The sequence below is a fragment of the Halichondria panicea genome, chromosome 9 (assembly GCF_963675165.1).
Source record: "Halichondria panicea chromosome 9, odHalPani1.1, whole genome shotgun sequence".
In the NCBI taxonomy this organism is placed as follows: domain Eukaryota; kingdom Metazoa; phylum Porifera; class Demospongiae; order Suberitida; family Halichondriidae; genus Halichondria; species Halichondria panicea.
The window spans coordinates 4,672,804-4,698,790 of NC_087385.1; the positions used below are offsets into that span (position 1 = coordinate 4,672,804).

The window sequence follows — 25,987 nt, forward strand, 5'->3', positions numbered from 1 at the left end:
GGCTAGGGGGCGGGGCTCAATTGCGCATGTGCAGTAAGGACAGGCAACTAAGTTCCAACATAGATGATACAGTACTGACGTGGATGTGAAACGGCCTAGTATCCGGAGGGGTCCACGGGAATTGTCTGAAGCTATCATCGTAACGAGCAGATTATGTTAGAAACCCTGTAACTGTCATGTTTATATAGCAACCAGAGCATAGTAAACAGTGTTCCGTGTCTGAAAACTGGTGAAAATGACCGGCACACATTGATACTTGCAGTGGGCTTGTAGGTAAGACTAGTTTCTCTAAGCTCATGAGAGAATATCATATTTTAGCATAAATTTTCCTGTAAAAATACTTTGTGTGAGATTTTTGGCTTGGACAATAAATATTCAGGTTACCATTCAGTAGTAATACTTGAAGTACACTGTAAACTACGAGGAGAATCTATGTTTGACAACTGTTATGAAAGTTTAAGTGCTATAGAAAGGGCTAAAGCATGAGTTAGTTGCACTTTTTGCGTGAGATTATTTCTAAACCTGTTGAGCCTACTTTTTGCATATTTAGCTGATGAAAACCTTCGTGTATTGATGCAGCAGGAGAATCTATTAACTAAGCATACAGCAAAGTTATTGGAAAAATACAGCCTCAAGAAAAATATGTAAAATCCATGTACATGTACTGTTAAACAAAAATTAATGCTACGTTCTTATTACAACTACAATTATGATTTCTATCAATAAGTTCACACGTACATGTACATGTCATTAACTTTCCAAATTGCAGTGTTGTCTTTCGCTGAGCTAAGATATCAATTGCCAAATGTTAGCTAATTATACTATCAAGTGCAATTTATCCCAGGACCTACTCGAGTGCTACTTCTCTAGGCAACACCATCGGTGAAGACAGCATTAACGTCCAACCTCTTTTCAAGTGCCGTGTATCTACACTTGTATAGGAATTTCGAACCGGCAAGTTGGAATGTGTCTCTCTCACAGCCACTTCGTAAACGATCAAGAAACAGTTTATCGTGTACTATAAATTAATACTCTCAAGACTATTATAATATTAGCATGTACACGTACACGTACACGTACAGATCATCAACAATTTCACCCGTTTGCTTATCTCATGCTAGTGTTATGAGTCAGCCACACTTCTTTTGATCTACATGCATGCTACCAACATTGAGTGGCTTGCTTTTTGGATATAATTACATGGGTACAGGGGTAGATCTACTATAAAATAATAATTATAGACTATTTACTAGACTAATTATAGAATAGTTAATATCATCTTGCACTGGACTGTACTTCCTCTACTCATTCTACCTCCTCACAGTCACTACTACTGTCTTCGCTTAATACACTTGCAGCATCAATATCCTTTCTGTTAATACATAGATTCTCTTTTACTGTCTCTGGCCAGTTCTGCCAACTCACTTACACAGCTGCTTGGTATAACCTCGATAATTTCCTCGGCGTTTATTTGGAACAAATTGCCTAATTTACGGAAACTAGTAAATTACCTCGGATATGCCCGTTACTATGATAGCTTCAAGCAGAATACCGGAATCCGGAAACGTTTCACATCCACGTCAGTACTGTATCATCTATGGTTCCAACAACTCCAGCTCAAGTTTGTGGCGCTAAAGAAGCTACTAGACTTGCTAAACTAAAGGTATTTTTTCTTTCACATTATGCTTTACAGTGGTATTCACTATTCCATTTTCCATTGTGGCTAAATGTAGACTAGATACACTCAGTCTCTACAGCCTTAACTTAACTTTGTGTGAATCACTGGTAAAATTTGCATGGCATTCATTTAATAGTTTATATCCCTTATACCTTCGTTGTATATCGTACCTGCACACACACATAAAATCAGGTATATGTGTAGCTATAAACTACATACATTGTATTTGTGGGAGTTACATTGTGGGAGTGTTTGACATGTCTGTCTGCAGTGGGCGATTTCATGAGTGAGGGTGTTTAATATATTCACAGCCCTGTTGTTGCAGTAGCATAAGGGATGCTAATCGTAAACATTACATACTGCAGTCTGCTGTCATGGTAACTAATAAGTGGGTGTGTATGTGGTTGGTGCAAACTAGCTACTGCAAATTAAATCTAGCTGTAGAAGTAACCTGACCCAAAAGTTAGTGGAGTGTCTACTTTACAGGCTGTTAAGATTGTCTACAACTGTCCCGATTTTGCCGGTGAGTGAGTGATGGGTGACGAGGGAGAAAAGGAGGCCGGGGACCCTCGTCTGGACATCCTCCAACAGTACACCCTCAAGACCACCAAACAGGTGAGAGATAGAGTTAGGATATCAGTGCTGTGACACAAGTTAGCATTGGTCAAAGCTAGGTCAACATTGAGCAATATTAAAAGCTTTGTTTGTTGCTTTCTTTGCAGAAAAATGACAAGTGGAGCAAAATGGCGAGTGTGGATGAGAACATGGTTGTCATTATGGACTTCCTGGAGAAGGGGGACTGCAAGATTCTCGTCATTTATGTCAACCAACAGAGTCAGCTTGCTCCTATCAACGCTTTTCCACCCACTACCAAACAGAAGGTATCAAAGCCACGTTCTATCTTACACTGTTATCGAGTACATTATTTACTAGCTTGCACCATTTCATCCTGTTTCTTACTTTACTTTGCCCCAGGCTATATACTTCATCAAGAGGCATGCAGAAGCAGTCAAAAGGGACAACTTTCATTCACTGGTGTTGTTTGGGGACGTCTCCCACCTTGCATTGGACCACTTCACAGCACTCATTGACAATGTAAGTAGCTAGAGCAGCAGGACTTTGTCTAGCAGGAGATGTTTTTGTATGCCATATATTACTGGCTGGTTTTGATCCCGCAGCTAATTGTCCCTGTGATAGCCAACAACACGAACCATTTGGCCTGGCCTGGAGTGGTGTCTCGTGACGTCATGCAGCACATAGGAGGCCTCAAGGGAGAAGTGTTCACATTCAGCGGGGAGGTCAAGGGGAAAACCCTACTACCCCTCCCACCACAGGCAGACCTCATGGCCAAAGCTGCAGATTCACAGTCACAGTGCGTTATTCCTCGTAATGATTACCAGATTACCAAACTTCTACTCTTGTAGCTAAGAATATTTGATTAGCATAATTAAAATGCTTATGTTTTTTGCAGGGGTCAGCCATTTCAGAAGAATTTGATCCATGCCGTGGAGAGTGTGGTGATTGAGTGGGCCCACCAGGTCCAGGGCGTCCTTGAGAAGAGCTCTGCTCAACCTCTCCTTCAAGGCAAGAATCCATTCCCTCTCGTGGAAATAGACTTCTGGGGGGCTCGTTGTGCTGACCTAGAGTCTGTGGTAGACCAACTCTCTGTGGAGAAGATCAGAAAGATGACTCAGCTCCTGGAGAGGACTCTGAGTAGCTACTACCCTGCCTACAAGGCTATGACACAGGCCATAGAGGAGGCTCTCGATGAGGCCAGGGATATCAGGTAATGAGAGGAGGTCGCCAATGATACGTACGCCAAGGCTTAGAGTTAATGCTGTTTGTGTCGAATATTTTACTTACTATGAGCAATAATTGAACCATGCACAGCATTCACCTCAAGCCGCTGCGTCGTCACTTTGAGGAGATGGAGGAGTGTGAGTTTCAGGAACTGGAGCAGAAGATCATCGTCATATTTCACCTCCTGTGTCTCATCTGGGCCCACTCCACCCACTACCAGAAGCCAGCCAGGATGGTCGTCATACTACAAGAGATCTCAAACCTCATAATTCATTTGGTAGGTACTTAAGATAAATGCATTAGTAGAACTTGATGAATGCAAAATCTAAAGCTACATGTACATGTAGGATGTAGTTGGCCTTTTGTGTAACCCTCTTTTGTTTTTTTATCAAACAGGCTTATACTACAGTAGCTCCTTCACATATTTTATTGTACACACCTCGAAGTGGTTGCTATACACATTGTTTCTGCAGACGTGTGTGTTTGTGACTGAGGAGATCCTGCGGTTTGACCCAGATGAGGGTTTGGATAAGATTGCTGTCGCTCTCAGTGTCCTAGACCTCTACAGGAAAACGTTCAATGAAAAGAAGAATGGACTGGCCACTTATTTCAAGGACTCACCCGTTGTAGAATGGGATTTTCCCCCAGAGTTTGTCTTCTCACGTATCGACAACCTCGTCTCAAGACTCAAAATGATAGAGGTTAATTTTCTTGAATTCAATTGCTAGTACTAGCAACTAACAATAGATGTATAACTACACCTTCTTGCGTTATCTTCACAGACATACTTCTCAACTGTGAATGAGTTTCTGCGTCTGGAGAAGATAGTGTTTGGTGACATTAAAGGCCAGACCCTCACTGACTTGGTAGCAGAGATGTACACAGAGTTCAATGAGCTCCTCAATGCCTTCCAGGGGAAGGGAGGTGACCCCCTCAACCTTTCCACAACGGTGAGCATAATAATTATATGTATGCGTGCTCTTCCACATTATTCTTTGAAATCTATGTACATGTAGCTAGGTTGTTGAAAATGTCTCTCTGCAGGATTTTATGACTGAGTATGACTCATTCATGGACCAGATTGCAGACATGGACCAACGCCTCTCGCAGATTGTCTGCCAAGCTTTTGACAACTGCAATGGCTATGAGAGTATCTTCAAGCTGCTTGAAATGTTGGGCTCCCTAGTAGAGAGACCACTTATTCACAGAGACTTTCGTTACAAGTACCCAATCCTCGTGCAATTGGTCAGTCAAGAACTAGACTCTTCCAAACTGATATTCGACGAGCAACTTGAGCGTGTCAAGTCGCCCGAGGGCCCAATCATCAACAAGAACATGCCCCCCATGGCTGGACTACTGAGGTGGTCCCAGGAACTGAAGGAGAGGGTGAACCAATCGGTGGAGAAGCTGAAAACTATCAACCACGGGTGAGTTAGGAAAATAGAATAAAGCTTTACAATTCTCTCTGTGCGTGTATTTTTTACGTCATTTTCTATGTGAATACATGTACATATTGAGACTATAATCTTTGCAGTACTCTCGAGAGTGCAGAGGCAATGATCCTCTTCCAGAAGTACGATGAGATGGAGGAGCTGGTCCAGAAGTGAGTCACATGATACACAATACTGTACACAGCATCTCCTCCGCTATCTCGTGCAGATTTGAGAGTGAAGTGTACTCGGACTGGACACAGTCAGTGGACGAGGTGGCTAAGGGGAATCTGGAGAAACCCCTGCTGGTTAGAGATCAATCCAACATGATGATCTCCGTCAACTTTGACCCTAAGGTAACAAAACTTCAATTCTTGATATGCATTTGTTCATCGTGATTAATTTTTCAGCTTGTGGCTCTTTTGCGTGAAGTCAAGTACTTGAACCAGCTGAGCAATGAACACGGTATTCCAGACAGTGCTTCATCCGTGTTTCAACAAAACGAGCAATTCAGAGACTTCCTTCAGAACTTAGATGTCACAGTTAACCTCTACAACAATGTACGAGAGACCATCCTGGATGTTGAGTATCCCCTCGTTGTGGGCCAGCTGGCTGACATTGACAAGCAGCTAGAGAGAGCAGTGGTGGAACTCAATTGGACCAGCGACGGTCAGTTTTTACTCTGTGTGTCCTAGTGATGTACGCATTCCAACTTTTACGTGAATGCTGCGTATGGGCACGTGAGCTAGCTACACTCAGCAACGAAGGTTCAGACAAGACACAGAAAAGACTGTAGATGTGTTGTTTGACTTGAAATTGAGGCGTCTATACATGTATATAACTTAAAAGCACCCTGTTTTGTAGTTCCGGTTATTTATGAATACATTGGTGATTTTTCATTCACTATGTGATTGTACTGCTTGCACTGCTCACCTGCAGGAGTGTGGGAGTACATCCAGTCAACTCGTGACGGTGTTTGTGATCTGGAGAAGAGAGTGCGTCAGGCCAAGGCCAATGTGGATCATATAGTGACCATCATGAATGGGTGGTGTCAGAGTCCCCTCTACAAGAGAAAGGACACAAAGAACGACCCTCTACTAAACACTGATGTGAGCTGACACGTGGCCATTATGTGCAATTATACATGTTACTATTAATAGCCTACACGCCTACACACTATACTACGTAGCTAGTACTGTACATGACTTTGCTTACAATGTTAATACACGTGCAGGATGGTAAGAACCTTGTTCAGTCGAGATATGCCAAAGTGAAGGAGGATAGTGAGAAAATCCATGCTCTGATCCAAGAGAACCTGACCTACTTTCAAGCTGTTGAGGAGTCTGAGGACTGGAAGAACTATGTAGAGTACTTGGATGATGTTGTGTTGGACGGGCTCTTTGAATGCGTCCACTGTTCACTCAGCTACTTTTTGGAGAACACAGACAAGGAGAAGATGGCTGAAGCGGGACTTCACCCCTTCATGGAGTCAAAGTTTGAGCTGCAGGTTCGCTATATAAGCAGTCCTTAATACTATTAGAAGAGCCTTGACAGATTTCTGCTGTGTTTTCAAACTTCTTTTAAAAGTACATGTAGGCGGGCCTTACAAGCACATACGTACACTAGTACTGTACCTGTATTTTAAAGTGGTTACTGAGAATTGAAATGAGACCTTATCCTCATGACTGTATGCAGGCTCCTGACATGGTGTTCAAGCCCTCTCTGGAGCAGGACTCCCCTGATAGCTTCCTTGCTCTTGTTGAGAGTCTATTGGATGATGTCTACAAGTTTGCCACCCTAGTGCCACGAGTGGCCAAGCACAAAGAGAGCCCTCACTACCACTCTGATGTGGAAGAGGTCAGTGAATCAATATAAAGAGCAAAGTTGTGCCTCGTATCTGAGTGTCCACCCTAACTGCACACTAGCCATACGTAATTTTCACACAATGTAGATTGGATGTGTATAAACCATCAGTATAATTATGTCTCTTGATTGTGCATCTGGTAACTTACGTACTGATGTGCCTATAGATTGCTGAGCTGTCTGATATACGAGATGAGATCATGTCTCGAGTGACGACAGCCATTGAGCAGGCTGCTCAGTACAGAGACTCGTATAACGAGCATGCATACCTCTGGGTGGACGATCGCAAAGAGTTCCTCTCTCAGTTCCTCAAATATGGACACGTCATAACTCAGGTCAGTGCACCCCCTTTTAATTGCATAATAATAAAAACAGAAGGTCTAGTGTTTATACGGTAGTGGTTACAGTACGGCTAATTTATACTGTCACTGTAGGAGGAGATTGAAGAGGCTGGGGATCAGGGGGTGCCTGAGAACCCACCCACACTAGCACTATTCAAGAAACAAGTCGATTCTTACGAGTCCATCTATCTTAAAGTGGAGAACTTTGAGGTGAGACTTTCTACGCATAATTTATGGTGGGGTGTTGTAATGACACGATGTGCACACTTAGTTCACTTTGTGATATTCTCTTTCTGTCTCAGGGTACAAAGGTGATTGATTCCTGGTTCCGTATAGACTCCAGACCATTCAAGCAAGCTCTCCTCACAACAGTCAAGAAATGGAGCTTCATGTTCAAACAGCATCTCACAGACCATGTCAACAACAGGTGCATTTCTGATAGTTTTGTGAATGGCCCTAATTGAGACAAAACAATTGTGTTTTCCACAGCTTGAAGGACTTGTCAGAGTTCATTGAGTTGACAGCTGCTGGTCTAGGTGTGGAGATGGAGGAGGGAGACTATGATGGCCTGGTTAATGTCATGATTCACCTGCTGGCAGTCAAAGACAGACAAGCTAATACTGATGTCATGTTCGAGCCTCTCAAGGAGACAGTGGAACTGCTCAGTGCCTACACCCAGGAGACAGCAGACGAGGTCATGCAACAACTAGAGGTGGGTGTACGTTACAGTTTTGTTGTTTAAACGATGTGCACTACTACAGTATCTCTCCACTGCATAAATTATTTTCACACTAACACTGTTGTGTTTTTCTAGGAGCTTCCAGAATTGTGGAATAAGCTGAAGAAGCAGACGGTAGTCATGAAGCAAAACGTGGCTCCTCTACAAGCTGTCGAAGCGAATGAGATCAGGAGGAAAGTGACTACCTTTGATGTTCGTCAGCACGAGTTCAGAGAGAATTTCCGTGTCAAAGCTCCCTTCAGTTATGCAGCCACACATCCTTACGTCAGAATTGATAGGGTAAAAAACATGTTACATAGAAGTTGGCCGGTCTTAATTGTCTTGAAATGTTAATTATTATCTATCTATCTACATACGTACACAGATTTCTGACCTAATCTCCACAATGGAAGCTGAAATGAAGACTCTTAAACAGGGTGCTGGTCTGTTTGAAGTCAGTGTGCCTGAATTCAAGCAACTTCAGACCTGTCGTCGTGAGATTAGGCTGCTCAAGACACTATGGGACATGATCATCCTTATTAGAAGCTCGTTCACAGACTGGAATACAACACTGTGGAAGGATATCAATGTGGAGAACATGGAAATGGAGTGTAAAAAGTTTGTCAAGGACATTCGATCGCTAGACAAAGAGATGAGAGCATGGGACTGTTTTGGTGGGATGGACTCCACCGTTAAGAACATGGTGACCTCGCTACGTGCCGTGGGAGAATTACAGAACCAGGCGATTAGGGACAGGCATTGGGAGCAGCTCATGCAAGCCACTCAGGTACACAGTGCAGGGCACTTATGATTGTATGTACTACATGAATGTGTATAGAGGGAGAGAAATCTGTATAGATGTTGATCAATATACGTGGTATCGATAACAGTATGATTGCTTGTTTTGTGTTTATAGGTGAAGTTTGTTATGTCTGATGAGACTAACCTGGCAGATCTGCTGGCCCTCAACCTGCACAACTTTGAGGATGAGGTGCGCAACATTGTGGACAAGGCTGCCAAAGAACTGAGCATGGAGAAGACAATGGTAGAGCTCGACGTGACCTGGTCTCAGATGGAGTTTGAGAACGAAGAGCACAAGAGAACAGGGTACAAGATACTGCGCTCCAGCGAGGAGCTCATTGAGACACTTGAGGATAATCAGGTGACATATCCAAAAGCATGCGTATTAAGTAACATTTGTGTATACTGTGTATACATTCTTGCCAATGACTGTGTGTACGGATTCTTGTTTTTTTTGTAGGTTCAACTTCAGAACATGATGACATCCAAGTTTATAGGTTACTTCCTGGAGCAAGTGTCTGACTGGCAGAAGAAACTGTCCACAGCCGACTCTGTGATCAGCATTTGGTTTGAGGTCCAGATTACATGGTCCCATTTGGAGTCCATCTTCATTGGATCAGAGGACATACGAAATCAACTACCAGAACACTCCAAGCAGTTTGACACTATCGACACAGACGTTAAGGTTAGCTTGGAAATTCCTTACACTTCTTTGGTCTGATATACATGTACGTATTATATCTAAGAGAACCGCTTATTATTTATTTAATCAAGCTCTCCTGTGTGTTTATGTAGGCACTGCTGAAGGAGGTTGAAGGTACACCAAATGTGGTGAAGGCCACCAATCGTGCCCGACTCTATGATGAGCTGGAGGACATACAGAAGAGACTAGCCGTGTGTGAGAAAGCCCTGGCTGAGTACCTAGAGACTAAGAGGCTGGCCTTCCCTCGATTCTATTTTGTCTCCTCCTCTGATCTCCTGGACATCCTCTCAAAAGGAAACATCCCATCAGAGGTATACAGTATTATACTATCTCCCTAATAAGCATTGGTTGATGTAGATTGTAGCACAGCAGGTTTTAGCAGTGCACTGAGAATACAGGTTTAGTTATCATTTGGTTGCTCCCTGCAGGTTGCTCGTCACCTTGCAAAGTTGTTTGATGCAATGGCCAAACTGAAGTTCACGATGGACGAGAGTGACAAGCCCACCAAGCAAGCTGTAGGCATGTACAGTAAGGACGGGGAGTATGTGGAGTTTGACCAACCTTGCGAGTGTGTCGGACAGGTTAGTGTTTCTAAATTTATATAGCCGAATTACATGTATGTTGTATCAGCAAATCTCAACGTTTCTAACTTGTACTCAGTGTGCTGAAGAGTCCTACGTGTACTAGCTACATAATGTGCATATATACGATCCTATAGGTTGAAGTGTGGCTGACTGCATTGCTGGACAGGATGGTAGCTACTATAAGACAAAATTTCAAGGATGCTGTCATCACCTACGAGGAGAAACCTAGAGAGCAGTGGATCTTTGACCCTCCTGCACAGGTGAGAGGAGGCTATTGACAGATCTTGTGGAGGAACAAATTTATTGTGCTTGTAGCACTTACATAAGTCCATGCATCGATCCCAGTGGACAACATAATCTCATTGCAGGTGGCTCTGGCAGGGACTCAGATCTGGTGGACCACTGATATCAATATAGCGATTGCACGTATGGAGGAGGGCTACGAGAACACTCTGAAGGACTACTACAAGAAGCAGGTCCAGCAACTGAACACACTCATTCACCTGCTCCTGGGTGACCTCTCAAAGGGAGACAGACAGAGGATCATGACCGTCTGTACCATTGACGTGCATGCAAGAGATGTGGTGGCCAAAATGATAGTACAGAAGATTGACAATGCTCAGGCTTTCCTGTGGCTCAGTCAGCTGCGACACAGGTGACTGTATTATTGTATCATGTATGTTTCAGTGTTATATTTTGCAAAAGTTATGTATGTTTTATCCTGAATATTTTCACTATAGATGGGATGAAAACATTTCACACTGCTTTGCCAACATCTGTGATGCCCAGTTCAAGTACTCGTACGAATACCTTGGCAACACTGCTCGTCTTGTGATCACCCCCCTTACTGACAGATGCTACATCACTCTCACCCAGTCCCTCCATCTGACCATGAGTGGAGCCCCCGCTGGACCAGCCGGTACTGGCAAGACTGAGACCACCAAGGATCTGGGCAGGGCTCTAGGAATTATGGTCTATGTGTTTAACTGCTCTGAGCAGATGGACTACAAGGTACTTGTGTCTGTGTGTGTGAGTGGGTGAGTGTGTGTGTGGGGCTCTGTGGCTGTGTGTGGTGGCAGGAGGACTCACACAGTGTATGTAATGTTAGCAATTGTCAGTAGCTTGTGTATGCGTACAATGTATGTTTACTAATCATATAACGTTGATCAATTATGTTCCTGTGTCTCTAGTCTTGTGGCAACATCTACAAGGGTCTGTCTCAGACTGGAGCCTGGGGCTGCTTTGATGAATTTAACAGGATCTCAGTGGAGGTGCTGTCTGTGGTGGCTGTGCAGGTCAAGACCATCCAGGACGCCATCAAAGACAAGAAGGAAAGGTGTGTATCTTTATTTAAACTCGTCTTTTGTAGCCTTTGATTGTTCAACATGTATACATATAGGTTCAACTTTGAGGGTACAGAGATTCGGCTGACTCCCACAGTGGGCTTGTTCATCACTATGAATCCAGGCTATGCTGGAAGAACTGAGCTGCCAGAGAACCTCAAGGCACTATTTAGGTACAGCTATATAAAACGTTTAGCAATGCCACACTTCAATATGATCTTCACTCCACAGACCATGTGCTATGGTGGTACCTGACTTTGAGCTGATTGCTGAGATCATGTTGGTAGCTGAGGGCTTTATCGAGGCTAGAATCCTCGCCAGAAAGTTCTTGACCCTCTACACGCTCTGCAAAGAGCTGCTCTCCAAGCAAGACCACTATGACTGGGGTCTACGAGCTATCAAGTCTGTGCTGGTGGTGGCCGGCTCGCTAAAGAGAAGTGACAGGGGGAGACCAGAGGATCAGGTGCTCATGAGAGCACTGCGTGATTTCAACCTGCCCAAGATTGTCACTCATGATGTGACCATCATCATGGGTCTGATTGGAGACCTGTTCCCTGCCCTCGATGTGCCCAGGAAGAGAGACCCTGAGCTGGAGGACTACGTGAAGAAATCTATTGTTGTACGTCGGTTCTGTGTGCACTTATCGTTATATTTATTGTACTCTCTACTCCCGTAAATTGCTAGCTTGCTGTGTGGCTGTGTGGCTATGTTTAGAATTGTGATTTTCTTCAGGAGTTGAAGTTGCAAGCAGAAGACCAGTTTGTGCTCAAGGTGGTCCAACTAGAGGAGCTACGTCACGTACGTCACTCAATCTTTGTGATTGGCAACGCTGGCACTGGGAAGAGCAGAATCCTTCGGTCCCTCAACAAGACCTATGCCAACATGAAGCTGAAACCAGTCTGGGTGGACCTCAACCCCAAGGCAGTGACCACTAATGAACTGTTTGGGTACATCAACCCGGCCACCAGAGAATGGAAAGACGGTAATAATAGCCTCTTTGAAAACTGTATACGTTCATCGATTGATTATCACTTATTGTGTACTTGTGTAGGCTTGTTCTCTACTATCATGCGAGACATGTCCAACATTTCTCACGAGGGGCCCAAGTGGATTGTCCTGGACGGTGACATTGACCCAATGTGGATAGAGTCACTCAACACTGTCATGGATGACAACAAGGTACGTAGCTGCACTGCGCTAATTGAGCACTTGTGGTAGGAAACACACGAGTGTACAGGTTTCTACACTACCAATTTTTTCATTAATTACAAAACAAAACACATTATTTAAACATATTTATGTGCTCTAGGTTTTGACCCTGGCCAGTAACGAGCGTGTTCCCCTGTCTCCCTCAATGAGACTTATGTTTGAAATCGGCCACCTCAAGGCAGCCACTCCGGCCACTGTCTCCAGAGCAGGCATCCTCTTTGTCAATCCCTCTGACCTCGGATGGAACCCGTGAGCTATAATTAAAAAATCCCACAAGCACCTGAGTGCTTAATGCCTTGAGGCATGTTTTGCTTCGATTAAAAATTTTTAGATCAGGATGGGGCTAGAGATTGTATATTTATTGCTGACATTCTCATTCAGATATGTTCAGAGCTGGATAGACGGTCGAGAGGTACAGTCAGAGAAGGCCAATCTCACCATTTTGTTTGAGCGCTTCATCCCCACGCTCTTGGAGTCAAGTCGCTCTGGAAAGTTCAAGAAGATCACCCCTATACAAGAGGTGCGTGTAATATTTTAAGCCATATGTATTCTTGTACATGCATTCTTGTATAATTATGTAGTTTGTCATGACATAATTATACGTACATTGTATGTATGATACTACAGGTGAGCATGATCCAAACGCTCTGCTTCCTACTGGAGACTCTGCTCACTCCTGACACCACTCCACCAGACACACACAAGGATGTGTACGAGCTCTACTTTGTCTTTGCTGCCATCTGGGCTTTCGGTGGATTCCTCTTCAAAGATGAGGTGTGTATGTGTACTGTACTTCATCTTATCCTCGGCTATACATGTAATTATGCGTATTTATATACATGTATGCAGATGGTGGACTATCGTGTTGAGTTCTCCAAGTGGTGGGTGGCAGAGTTCAAGCACATCAAGTTCCCTTCACAGGGGACCATCTTTGACTACTTCTTGGACCACACATCTAAGAAATGGCTTCACTGGGGTGAAAAAGTGCCCAAGTTCACCCTCGACTCAGAACTGCCACTGCAGGTAATTTAACTATACATGTTGGTACAAATAGCTTTGTAAATGTACATTACCTTGTAAAAATGTATAGACAACATTTCATGGGTACTGGGTACAGTGTACACATATTGTGCATGTAGATAAGTACTAAATGTTGATAGAGGCTGTATATTCTTGCAGGCTGTGATGGTCCACACTAATGAAACAATGAGGTTGCGTTACTTTGTGGATCTGTTGATGGCCAATCGTCGCCCCGTGATGTTGGTAGGAAATGCTGGATGTGGGAAGACAGTGCTCATCAATGACAAGCTCAACTCCTTCGACAAGGAAGAGACCCTCGTCACAATGCTACCCCTCAACTACTACACCTCCTCACTCATGTTGCAACAAGTGAGAGCTACATGTATAAATTATACAGATATTACATTTGATAGCCAGCCCCTCTAGTTTACACTCAAAGGGCTATCAGATACTGTGTACGTGTTGTGTAGCTCATGTGCTGACTTTATCCTGTATCCAGTGTGTGACTGTACAGGTTGTACATGTAGCTCAAATCAATGCATTGTGTTGTCTGGGTGTTTAGGTGATGGAGAAACCGCTGGAGAAAAAGGCAGGCAGGAACTACGGGCCTCCTGGTACTAAGAAACTAATCTACTTTATTGACGACATGAATATGCCTGAAGTGGACACGTATGGCACAGTACAGCCACACACACTCATACGACAACATTTGGACTACAATCATTGGTACGACAGATCCAAACAGATTCTCAAAGAGATCCACAACTGTCAGTATGTGGCCTCCATGAATCCCACTGCTGGTAGCTTCACCATCAACACAAGGCTGCAGCGGCACTTCAGGTACATTGTCATCCATCATTAATTCTCTGGGGCTTAATTTTTAAAACTTTACGTTAACATTTTAAACTATTTCCTTGCTTGTTTGCACATGCAGTGTGTTTGCTGTGAGTTTCCCTGGCAACGACGCTCTAAAGACGATTTATCAGAGCATCCTGACAGGCCATGTAACAAGCGGAGGATTCTCCACTCAAGTGCAGAAAATCACCGAGAAGCTAATCATATCTGCTCTGGAGCTTCACCAGAAAGTCACAACTACTTTCCTACCCACTGCCATCAAATTCCACTACATTTTCAACCTCAGGGACCTTTCAAACATTTTCCAAGTACGATGATTTAGTGCCTTGTATATATATATATATTCGTGTATACACACTAAACATTTTTGACATCGAGATGTGTACATTTCCTTGTAGGGCATATTGTTTTCTACTCCCGATTGTATCAAGACCCCTGTGGAGTTTGTCAAGCTCTGGCTGCACGAGGCCAGTCGAGTGTATGGAGACAAGCTCATTGATATAAAGGACATGGATTTATTTCAAAACATAAAGGCTGAAATTGCCAAGACAGGATTTGAGGTGAGTGCAGTCTAAGTAATACCCAAGCTTGTAACATAACATTACACTTTGGGTTGAATTGTCCAATTTCAAAAATAGTATAGTGGTACTCTGTAGGTCTTACGTGCTACATGTATATTGTTCGTCCTCATCCCAGGACTATGACCAAGATGCGTTGAAGCCTGATCCCCTCATTTACTGTCACTTTGCCACTGGAATTGGAGAGCCTAAGTACATGGCTGTACCTAACTGGGATACCCTTAGGAAGAACCTCGAGGAAGCTCTAGACTCGTACAATGAACTCAATGCCATGATGAACCTTGTACTCTTTGAGGACGCCATGCAACATGTGTGAGTGTTTACAATTTTTGCCCTTAATATTTAAAAAATGCTGCTTAATTTCAATTTTTTTGAGAACATTTACCCCTTAATGTCCACCAAGGCGGTTATGTACTGTGTGTTCATTAATAGACGTAAAATTATGTGCCTACACAGGTGCCGTATCAATCGTATCCTGGAGTCCCCTCGTGGTAATGCCCTGTTGGTGGGTGTGGGAGGTAGTGGCAAACAGAGCTTGACTCGACTGGCTGCCTATGTCAGTGCTCTTGAGGTCTTCCAGATACAGCTTAGGAAAGGATACTCTATTGGAGATCTCAGGGTTAGTTCATTACTGTACAACAACAAAATACTAATATTGTTACTGTACAGTACATACGTAGTTGTTTACCATCAAATTTTTTGATCAGCAATTATACTAGTGCACAGAGTTTAATGTACTATATTTCCCACCTACTACACTTTTGCCATGTAGTCTAGATCTAGTGGGGTTTAACTGTCATAAATTGGCACACAAGGGAAAATATGGCTCATAAATTGGCACCTCAAGCATATGCAGCAAAAATATGTGTTTTCGATGAATGCAATGTCTTGCATGAGAACAAAATGTCATAAATGAAAACATAGAGACAGAGGGTGTAGTCTGTGGACTAGTTCATCAAAAATTCTGCTGTGTGAGGAGCTGCTTTAGAGACCCTCTGGGAGAGGGCTTGGGCTCAGGCTGAGCTTTTTGCTCACTATAGCACTAGCTGCACTAGTACTGACTGCACGCACTGCATGCACTGGGCCTGTTCAGCAAAGAAAAAGAAGCCATTTTAATAATAATATAGGAGTGGATATTTTAAGCTTACCTTTGCTTGCCTACTAGCCTGGCATAGCTGAAGAGAGCTGGTCAGCCTGTCTAGAGCTAGCTGTGTTGTTTCTTCTGGCTGGTTGCTGCGCAGTAAGTGGAGGGAGGGGTTGACTAATTGAACAGAGAGGGAGAGTGGCTCTGTACCGGTCACTTGGAGGGAGGAGCTGGCTGCTCATATTTTGTCCAGGCTGCGCAAGGCTTTGAGTGTGGACAGGAGCCCTGGTGTGGACGAGCTCTCTTTTCCTAGTTGTCTTCTTGTTTGAATAGTGTTGCTATGTGGTAGTCATGCAAGCTAGGCTGGATGCATAGCAACCAGCCAGCCAATCAGATGGGACATATATCAATTAATGCACAGTGCCTCGGGGTTTATGACAGTAAACCCCTCTACACTGTACATTAACTAATACGTATGTATACTGTCTATTTTCAGGTTGACTTGGCCGGGCTGTACATCAAGGCTGGCCTAAAGAATGCAGGCACAGTATTCCTACTCACTGATACTCAGATACCTGAAGAGAAGTTTTTAGTGGTAATCAACGACTTACTGGCTTCTGGAGAGATCCCAGATCTGTTTGACGATGACCAACTGGATGTTGTTATCAATGGAGTGAGGAACGAGGTCAAAGGGGCTGGTATTCAGGACACCAAGGAAAACTGCTGGTCCTTCTTCATCGACAGAGTCAGGAGACAGCTAAAGGTACGGTTACCATCTGTAAAGCTAGTGTATCTACGTATAGTAGTGTAAATGTGTAGCTACTAGAAATTTGTTGCGATAATTATAAATCATTAGGTACAGTATGCATTGGAGTGTGATTATTACGTGTTTATATGCATATAAATGTATGTAGGTGGTGCTTTGCTTCTCTCCTGTGGGCTCTACCTTGCGTGTGCGTGCTCGCAAGTTCCCTGCATTGGTCAACTGTACCAACATTGACTGGTTCCACGAGTGGCCAGAGGAGGCTCTCGTTTCAGTGTCCAACAGGTTCCTTAACCAGGCAGAGTCCGAGCTACTCACTGTACGTATCACTCCTTGCTATCTCTTTTGTGCATGCATACATACATAATACATACATACACGTTGTCTGTATGCATTATTATGGGTGTGCAATATACCAGTGTTAATGAGCACCTCTTTCTAGGCTGAACTGTGTGGCTCTATCAGTCGATTCATGGCCTTTGCTCACGAGAGCGTCAACCAGGCTAGCAAAGACTACCTTGCTAACGAGAGGAGGTACAACTACACCACACCCAAGAGTTTCTTAGAGCTGGTGAGTAGCTATAATTGCCAGACCAAACTGAGTGTGAACTTGCATGCATGCTTGATATGTGTATTTTGACTGCTATAGTCATTTGTGTATGTATTTTGTACGTAGATTGCTCTGTACTGTAACCTGCTGGCCAAGAAGCACACTGAGCTAATGGCCATGATGGAGAGACTGGAGGGAGGTCTGGAGAAACTCAAGAGCACTGCAGCTCAAGTGGACGATCTCAAGGAAAAGCTCGCTGCTCAAGAGGTGATCACCTTTTCCCACTAGTTTAGCACTGAATTTACAAACTTCAACTCCAGGTTGAGCTCAAACAAAAGAACGAGGATGCTGATGCTCTCATTGAGAGGGTGGGCATTGAGACGGAGAAGGTTAGTAAGGAGAAGGCTATCGCAGACGATGAAGAGAAAAAGGTGGCCAAAATCGCTGCAGATGTGGGCAAGAAGCAAACCGACTGTGAACGTGATCTGGCAAAGGCCGAACCAGCACTGAAGGCTGCATCAGCAGCTTTGAACACTCTCAACAAAGGCAATCTGACGGAGTTGAAGTCATTCGGTAAACCTCCTCCTGCTGTGGTGAACGTGACTGCAGCTGTGATGGTCCTGTTGGCTCCTTCTTCCAAGATCCCCAAGGACAGGAGTTGGAACCAATCCAAGATAATGATGTCAAAGGTATGAATGAGATGAGTTACTGCCTTTATCGTGTAAATTGTACACTCTACATATGAGCACGTACGTTAATGGTGTAAAATCTTCGTCACAGGTTGACCAGTTTCTGGAATCTCTTATTTCTTTTGACAAGGAGAACATCCACCCCAACAACTTAGCAGCTGAACAACCTTATCTAGATAACCCAGAGTTCGATCCAGAATTTATTCGTAGCAAGTCCCTGGCCGCTGCTGGTCTGTGTGCTTGGTGCGTGAACATTGTGGCCTTCTATCGAGTGTTCTGTGATGTTGAGCCGAAGAGGAAGGCTCTTGCCGCAGCTAATGCCCAGCTGGCAGACGCCCAGACCAAACTATCCAAGATTAAGGCCAAAATCAAGGTTAGTACTGTATGTTGTACATTATTACGATTGGAGTACATGTATGCTAAAAATCTAAGTTCAATTTCTTTAGCTAGTGGAGAATGTTTGAGAACATGTTGAAATCATATATGTAGTTTACCACTCTCTACGTATGTAGGAACTGGATGACAATCTGGCTGAGCTGACTGCCGAGTTCCAGACCGCCACTGATGCCAAGCTCAAGTGCCAGCAAGAGGCAGAATCCACAGCCAGCACCATCTCCCTGGCCAACCGTCTGGTGGGTGGACTGCAGTCAGAGAAAGTCAGATGGGCTGAATCTGTAGAGAAGATGAAACTGGATGAGAAAACATTAGGTATTTTTGTTGACACACGTGTACGCGTACGTACATTTTTGTTGTAATTGAATAAAAATTAAGTGTTTGTGCCACATAAAGTTAAAGCGTTCCCCCCCCCCTCCCTCCTCTTAGCTGGTGATGTATTGCTGACTGCTGGCTACCTCTCGTACGTTGGCTGTTTTGGTCGTCAGTATCGAGAGGATCTCTTGCAGGAGAAGTGGATCCCTTTCCTGAAAAGCCTTGACCCATCTATACCCATGACCGAAGGCTTAGATGTCCTCACTCTTCTCACAGACTCTGCAACTATTGCTGTCTGGAGCAATGAGAACTTGCCCATGGATCGAATCTCCATCGAGAATGCTATGATCCTTACCAATGCTGAGAGGTGGCCTCTCATGATCGACCCACAGCTGCAAGGGGTCAAATGGATCAAGACGCGAGAAGGGGAAGGGTTGAAAGTCGTTCGACTTGGACAGAAAGGCTACCTAGATTCTATTGAGAGAGCTGTGTCCAACGGAGACTGCCTACTACTGGAGAATCTTGGGGAGACTATAGATGCTGTGTTGGACCCACTCGTCGGAAGACTCACAATCAAGAAAGGAAGGTAAGCGAACAATTTTAGGCATAACTGTATATGTGCATGTACTTGTTGTTGGTATTTTGATTAGTGGAATTCCTTCCTTACAGATACATCAAGATGGGTGACAAGGAGGTTGAGTACCACCCTACGTTTAGGATGATCCTCCATACCAAACTGGCCAACCCTCACTACAAGCCTGAGATGCAGGCACAGGCCACTCTCATAAACTTCACCGTGACCAGGGACGGACTGGAAGAGCAGTTACTGGCTGAGGTGGTCGCCACTGAGAGACCTGACCTCGAGAAAACCAAGGTGAAATACGTACCACTCATTGCACACAGCCGGTAACCCCTTCAATAATTTTTGAAAACGCAGTCAAAACTTTGACTGCCCAGCATGAAATTACCAAATCTCTCAGCTCTGTACAGTGTTAGGAATTTTCATCTAATTTTGTACAGTGTATCACCCTCTTTTTTGCTTGCAGTCTGAGTTAACCAAGCAACAGAATGAGTTTAAGATCAAACTGAAGGAGCTGGAGGATTCCCTCCTCTCTCGTCTTTCAGCAGCTGGGGGTAACATTCTGGGGGACACTAGTCTAGTCGAGAACCTGGAGACCACCAAACGCACTGCCAACGAGGTCGGGAAGAAAGTAGCAGAGGCTAAAGTGACTGAGAAGAAAATTAACGAGGCTAGAGAGAACTACAGACCAGCTGCAGCCAGAGCTTCACTCCTCTACTTTATCATCAACAACCTGGAGAAGATCAACCCTCTCTACCAGTTCTCACTCAAGGTCAAAAATCAAATATCACTTTGCACAATATATACGACAATTACCTTTCATTTTATCACAACACACTTTTGTACTGTACAGGCGTTCAGTGTAGTGTTTCAGAATGCTATTCAGAGAGCAGAGACGGCTGATGAAGTCAAGAAAAGAGTGGTTAACCTTATTGATAGTATCACCTACATGGTCTACCAATACACTAGCAGAGGACTGTTTGAAAGAGACAAACTCATTTTTACTGCACAAGTCGCCTTTCAGGTGTGTGATTAAACCATAGATAGAAGAGAAAGGGATTGGCAACGGAGTGCACTTCCGGTACCATCCGTGTTTCGCCTCGAGGCTTACTTCTAACGTGGGAGTCTAAACATGAATAATTCATGAGAATTGTTTTTGCCGTCTGTAAAAAAAGTGTACAAGCAGTTCTACTGCTAAACATCAACTTCACCTCATTTGTGTGGCGATTTGGGACATAGCACACTACTTAGTAACACAACCTTAGCTATATCATAGGTGCTATAGGAACACAAGCATGAAAAAGCCTCTGACAGAGGCTCTGTGTACCTCTAGCTAAATCAAGATTATATTTTAAATGATACCTACCATCAGGGGGCATGTGTTTAAGTGTTGGAGGGGTCTTTGAGAAGTAAGCATTAGACACAATAAGTTTCCCGGGTTTTCGCGGGAGTTTTAGGGCGAAACACGGATGGTCTGTGTACATTCAATGTAAAAGCATCCCGTGAACTGCCCCCGTTGCCAATCCCTTTCTCTTCAATCTATGATTAAACCATGTACTGTATGTAGATGTACAAACTAAATATGTGCTTTTCATTAGATTCTTCTAATGAGCAAAGCGATTGATCCTATCGAGTTGGACTTTCTCTTGCGTTTCCCAGTGGTGCCAAACGTGGTGAGCCCCGTCGAATTCCTCTCCAACTGGAGCTGGGGAGGGGTCAAAGCACTCTCAAATATGGAACAGTTTCGAAATTTCGACAAGGACATTGAGGTATGCAACATTTGAGTATCTCTCTGTTTGCCTTAACGTAGTGCTGAATCTCAGGGCTCTGCCAAGCGTTGGAAAAAGTTCACCGACAGTGAGTGCCCAGAGAAAGAAAAGTTTCCTGGAGAATGGAAGAACAAGAACTCCCTGCAAAAGTTGTGCATGATGCGAGCCCTGAGACCTGACCGTATGACGTATGCCATCATGTAAGTACACCTCATAATGTAATGAATCTCTGTAACTTTACTCTTTACTCTATAATTATATAAAGGTTGTACGTGGAAGAGCAACTCGGTACAAAGTACGTGGAGAAGCGTACTATCCCATTCGAAGTGTCCTATGAAGAGACAGAGCCTGGGACGCCTGTGTTCTTTGTGCTCAGTCCTGGCGTGGACCCTCTTAAAGATGTGGAGAGTCTCGGCAAGAAGCTTGGCTTAACAATGGACAATGGCAAGTTCCACAATGTGTCACTGGGCCAGGGTCAAGAGGTGGTGGCTGAGAACGCTCTGGATGTGGCCTCCAAAGACGGGCACTGGGTCGTACTGCAGGTTAGTGCTGTCGGAACGTCGTAGTATGGGGTTAGAGTTAGCAGTTATCTGTACTGACTGTAAGACTGTAATGGGTCTGTTTTCAACCTGGTTTGTGTTTCCTCAGAACATTCACTTAGTGGCCAAATGGCTCCCCAAACTGGACAAGAAGTTGGAGCAGTACAGTCTGGGTAGCAACGAGAACTATCGAGTGTACATGTCGGCTGAGCCGGCAGCGGAGAGGTCTGGTCATATCATCCCTCAGGGCATACTCGAGTCCTCCATCAAGATCACCAACGAGCCTCCCACCGGGATGATGGCCAACCTCCACAAAGCCCTAGACAACTTCAACCAGGTACAGTGCACAAGCAACTAGCAGTGAAAACAGTGCATGACATTGTACATGGAAAATGAATATTTCAAGTGTGTTTATGAAGCACAGTTTAGAATATTGCATGTAATTGTGATTATTTCTCTCCCTGACTATTCAGGACACTCTAGAGATGTGCTCTCGTGAGAATGAGTTTAAGAGTATTCTGTTCTCCCTGGTCTACTTCCATGCTGTGGTGGTGGAGAGGAGGAAGTTTGGACCTCAGGGCTGGAACAGGTCCTATCCTTACAACACTGGTGACCTCACCATCAGCGTTAATGTTCTGTACAACTATCTGGAGGCCAATAACAAAGTGAGCACTGTGTAATAGTGCTTTCAGACTACACGGTACACTAGTATGTATACATGTTACTTATAGAGCTCTGCAGAAACTGTTACTTTACTTACATGCTATCACAGTGCTTTAAATGTATGCACTAATTATCCTGTTTAGGTGCCATGGACTGATTTGAGGTACCTGTTTGGTGAGATCATGTACGGTGGCCACATCACTGATGACTGGGACAGACGACTTTGTAGGACCTACCTAGAGGAGTACATGAAACCTGAGCTGGTAAGTAACCCCAATTTTTTTAACATAGCCAAAGTTTATGTCCTTGTGTGCCAAACCATGTACCTGTCTATACCCTGCTCCTACACAGCTTGATCACGAGCTTCTATATGCTCCTGGCTTCATTGCTCCTCCCAACACGGACTACATTGGCTATCGTTCCTATGTGGATGAGAACCTGCCTGCTGAGAGCCCCTATCTGTACGGCTTGCATCCCAATGCTGAGATTGGCTTCCTCACTCAAACATCCGAACACATGTTCAGAACTGTGCTGGAAATGCAGCCCAGAGACACATCAACAGCTGGGGCTACTGGAGAGACAAGAGAAGAAAAGGTATGGAGAACTACATTACATGAATTGTACATGCATGTACTGTACTTATTCCCCTTGGCATTCATTTTTAAGTTTTAACAATTCATATGACTAGCTATACTGCTCGCCCTTTAATTTAATAGGTGAAGAGCATACTAGATGAGGTTCTGGAGAAGATGCCAGAGGAGTTCAACTTGGTGGAGCTATTTGCCAAGGCTGAAGAGAAGACGCCCTATGTGCTGGTAGCCTTGCAGGAATGCGAAAGAATGAACACACTCACTCAGGAGATGAGAAAGTCTCTCAAAATGTTGGACCTTGGACTTAAGGTTTGTCTCATATCTTGTCATCCTCAATGCCAAGTAGGGGAAAACGCTGCCATTAATGGAAAATTTGCCTACCTGCACACTATTGTATTGCTATGTAACTTAATTACCCTACTAACCCACACACTCACAGGGTGAGCTGACCATCACAGCAGATATGGAGGCCCTTCAGAACTCCCTCTACCTTGACAAAGTGCCAGATTCTTGGTCGAAACGAGCCTATCCATCCCTTGCTGGTCTCACCGTCTGGTTTGCTGACTTGCTAATTCGAATCCGTGAGCTTGAGAGCTGGGTATCTGACTTCAACATGCCTGCTTGCATCTGGCTGGCTGGATTCTTCAACCCTCAGTCCTTCCTCACCGCTATTATGCAGTCTATGGCCCGTAAGAACGAATGGCCACTCGACAAGATGTGTCTGCAATGTGATGTCTCCAAGAAAAATCGAGAAGACTTCACTAGCCCACCGAGAGAAGGAGCTTATGTACATGGACTATTCATGGAAGGTGCTCGTTGGGACATACAGACTGGGCTTATACAAGAGGCTCGATTGAAGGAGCTGGCTCCACCCATGCCTGTGATCTTCATCAAGGCCATCCCAGTGGATAAGCAAGACACCAAGAACGTGTACGAGTGCCCAGTGTACAAGACGCAGACACGTGGACCTACCTATGTGTGGACCTTCAACCTCAAGACCAAGGAGAAGTCTTCCAAATGGATCATCGCTGGTGTGGCTCTCCTGCTACAGGCATAATAAGACTAAACTATAGCTTGTATGTACTGCCATTATTATACTGGCTTGAACTTATAGAATAGAAGCAAACTGTTGCCATGGAGATAGATTTATTATGTTATCAACAAAATGTTGTCATAGTAACATTGTTTATAATCATGAGTTTAAAATGCCACAAATATTGTGTCGACATAAATGCATGTTTAACTCAATTAAAAGAGTGTTCTGTCTTGCTCGGGTAGAATGCTCCAATTAGGAGATGGATCAGAGGAAGCTAACCAGTTGAAATCATCCACCATCTGCCAATTGTTTACACTCTGGTCCAATCCTGATACCTGCATGGAGTGCATATTGCATTATTATAATTATGCACACACAGATAATTATGGTGGGACGTACTTTGAACTGCTCATTCAGCTCAGGGTAGGTCCAGCTATAAGGAGCAAAGGTAATGAAGGAGCAGTCCTCTATGATAGACCTGCTGGTGACGTGAACGTAGAATGTGCAGTGAGTGGAGGTGTGGATCCTCAGCTGCTGACAGGCCACCACAAACACACAGTCCTTACAGTCATCCACAAACACTGAACTGGATACAGGACCACACAACACTCTGTGCATGCAGTGGAAACAAATCAGAGCAATAATTATTAGCACACAAGATGTGTATAGGTGTGTATTTGTAAAACCTCTCAAAAGGACACATACAGGCAATAAGTTTTGCAGTACACTTTTGAGAAGGGAACACTAGCTATCATTTGTATAGAGGTACTAACTGCATTCTCCTCACCTGCAGTTGTCTAGCCTGCTCATGTGCAAGGTGGTGGGAGCTCCAGGCAATCTCACTTCACAGTGGCTCAGCCCAGAGAGATTCAGGTCTTGGCCCCTACTGTCACCCTCCTATAAAATATAACTCTGTATATGAGTCGCATAATATAGAAAAGCATGAGTATAGATACTTACACTCATTGAGAGGGTCTCGTGTGACTTGTCCTTAAAGCCTATTTTAGACTGCTGAGAGAGAGAAGCCACAACCTTGGAGCTGGCAACATCCTTAGCTACTGCAGTTTTTGGGGGTGGGTTCGACGATTCTTTTCGTCTGGATTTGAAGGCAAACTTCTTCTTAGGCATAATGTCCTCCTGCCGTGCTGATATTTGATGTTGGAGCTGAGTAATTTGCTACAACAAGACAAAGAATCAAATCTTCCACTTGCACACTATATTTTTCTCTACAGGAAATCACTTTCATACAATAGTGAGGTATCGACTGTAGTACTAAGGAGCTCACTGATAATGGACACCACTGAACACACACACACACACACACACACACACACACACACACACACACACACACACACACACACACACACACACACACACACACACACACACACACACACACACACACACACACACACACACACACACACACACACACACACACACACACACACACACACACACACACACACACACACACACACACACACACACACACACACACACACACACACACACACACACACACACACACACACACACACACACACACACACACACACACACACACACACACACACACACACACACACACACACACACACACACACACACACACACACACACACACACACACACACACACACACACACACACACACACACACACACACACACACACACACACACAGGTCTACCTGCTGGTACTGTCCTAGGCTGTACGCCGTGAGAAAGAGCACAGAGTCTGATACGTGCTTCTGCAGGTCCTGGCATTTCAAAGCCACCTCATTGAAGTACGGCGATAGCTTGTCACGAGGGACACTGCTGGAGTTCTCTAAGAGATCAGTCACAACTGTAGCACAGGGCAGTCACAACTAGATCGAAGTGATTTTCATGTAAACTACTTACCTTTCTTCTTCTCAATGAACTTTTGTTCTAAGTAGTCTACAGACTCCTCCACTCGTTGTGTTTGCTCCCTCTCTGCTCTCCTCTTCTCCAAAGCTGCCTTACGGTCCTCCTGACGCTCAAGGAGACGGGCTTGGACAGAGGAATCCATCTGTACTGTATAGATATTTTATAGTCTCTTAGAAAGTG

General features: G+C 44.3%; 2 protein-coding genes across 3 annotated transcripts; one reads left to right on the forward strand and one right to left on the reverse strand.

Annotated features, from left to right (window-relative positions):
* Positions 1 to 5: 5 nt before the first annotated feature.
* LOC135341762 (dynein beta chain, ciliary-like) lies at positions 6 to 24,073 on the forward strand. 2 transcript variants are annotated; one of them, XM_064538418.1, is made up of 65 exons: positions 6 to 51; positions 1,601 to 1,663; positions 2,165 to 2,293; positions 2,401 to 2,559; positions 2,654 to 2,773; positions 2,857 to 3,050; positions 3,150 to 3,464; positions 3,569 to 3,755; positions 3,952 to 4,179; positions 4,261 to 4,428; positions 4,523 to 4,905; positions 5,013 to 5,081; positions 5,138 to 5,264; positions 5,319 to 5,577; positions 5,848 to 6,017; positions 6,143 to 6,415; positions 6,604 to 6,765; positions 6,939 to 7,106; positions 7,206 to 7,322; positions 7,415 to 7,539; positions 7,602 to 7,824; positions 7,927 to 8,130; positions 8,216 to 8,617; positions 8,747 to 8,992; positions 9,092 to 9,316; positions 9,427 to 9,645; positions 9,763 to 9,915; positions 10,053 to 10,178; positions 10,287 to 10,573; positions 10,659 to 10,929; positions 11,109 to 11,254; positions 11,318 to 11,434; positions 11,493 to 11,880; positions 11,994 to 12,243; positions 12,313 to 12,440; positions 12,571 to 12,719; positions 12,852 to 12,990; positions 13,098 to 13,244; positions 13,320 to 13,493; positions 13,650 to 13,859; positions 14,053 to 14,330; positions 14,425 to 14,653; positions 14,744 to 14,905; positions 15,042 to 15,235; positions 15,380 to 15,542; positions 16,504 to 16,770; positions 16,922 to 17,089; positions 17,213 to 17,341; positions 17,447 to 17,587; positions 17,641 to 18,009; positions 18,101 to 18,382; positions 18,522 to 18,717; positions 18,832 to 19,303; positions 19,387 to 19,591; positions 19,764 to 20,069; positions 20,151 to 20,321; positions 20,896 to 21,066; positions 21,121 to 21,266; positions 21,332 to 21,608; positions 21,715 to 21,942; positions 22,079 to 22,270; positions 22,412 to 22,531; positions 22,620 to 22,862; positions 22,985 to 23,167; positions 23,298 to 24,073. In XM_064538418.1, exons 3-65 carry the CDS (start codon positions 2,213 to 2,215, stop codon positions 23,913 to 23,915), a joined length of 13,419 nt encoding a protein of 4,472 aa, XP_064394488.1. In that variant the 5' UTR covers positions 6 to 51; positions 1,601 to 1,663; positions 2,165 to 2,212; the 3' UTR covers positions 23,916 to 24,073. The 2 variants fall into 2 exon arrangements, with proteins under 2 accessions (XP_064394488.1, XP_064394487.1); XM_064538417.1 differs by having other exon boundaries at positions 11,994 to 12,440.
* Positions 24,025 to 25,949, reverse strand: LOC135341766 (tubulin-specific chaperone C-like). The gene is made up of 6 exons (XM_064538422.1): positions 25,802 to 25,949; positions 25,591 to 25,745; positions 24,855 to 25,070; positions 24,682 to 24,791; positions 24,294 to 24,504; positions 24,025 to 24,229 (listed from the first exon to the last, which is right to left on the reverse strand). Exons 1-6 carry the CDS (start codon positions 25,947 to 25,949, stop codon positions 24,107 to 24,109), a joined length of 963 nt encoding a protein of 320 aa, XP_064394492.1. The 3' UTR covers positions 24,025 to 24,106.
* Between the last annotated feature and the right edge of the window lie 38 nt (positions 25,950 to 25,987).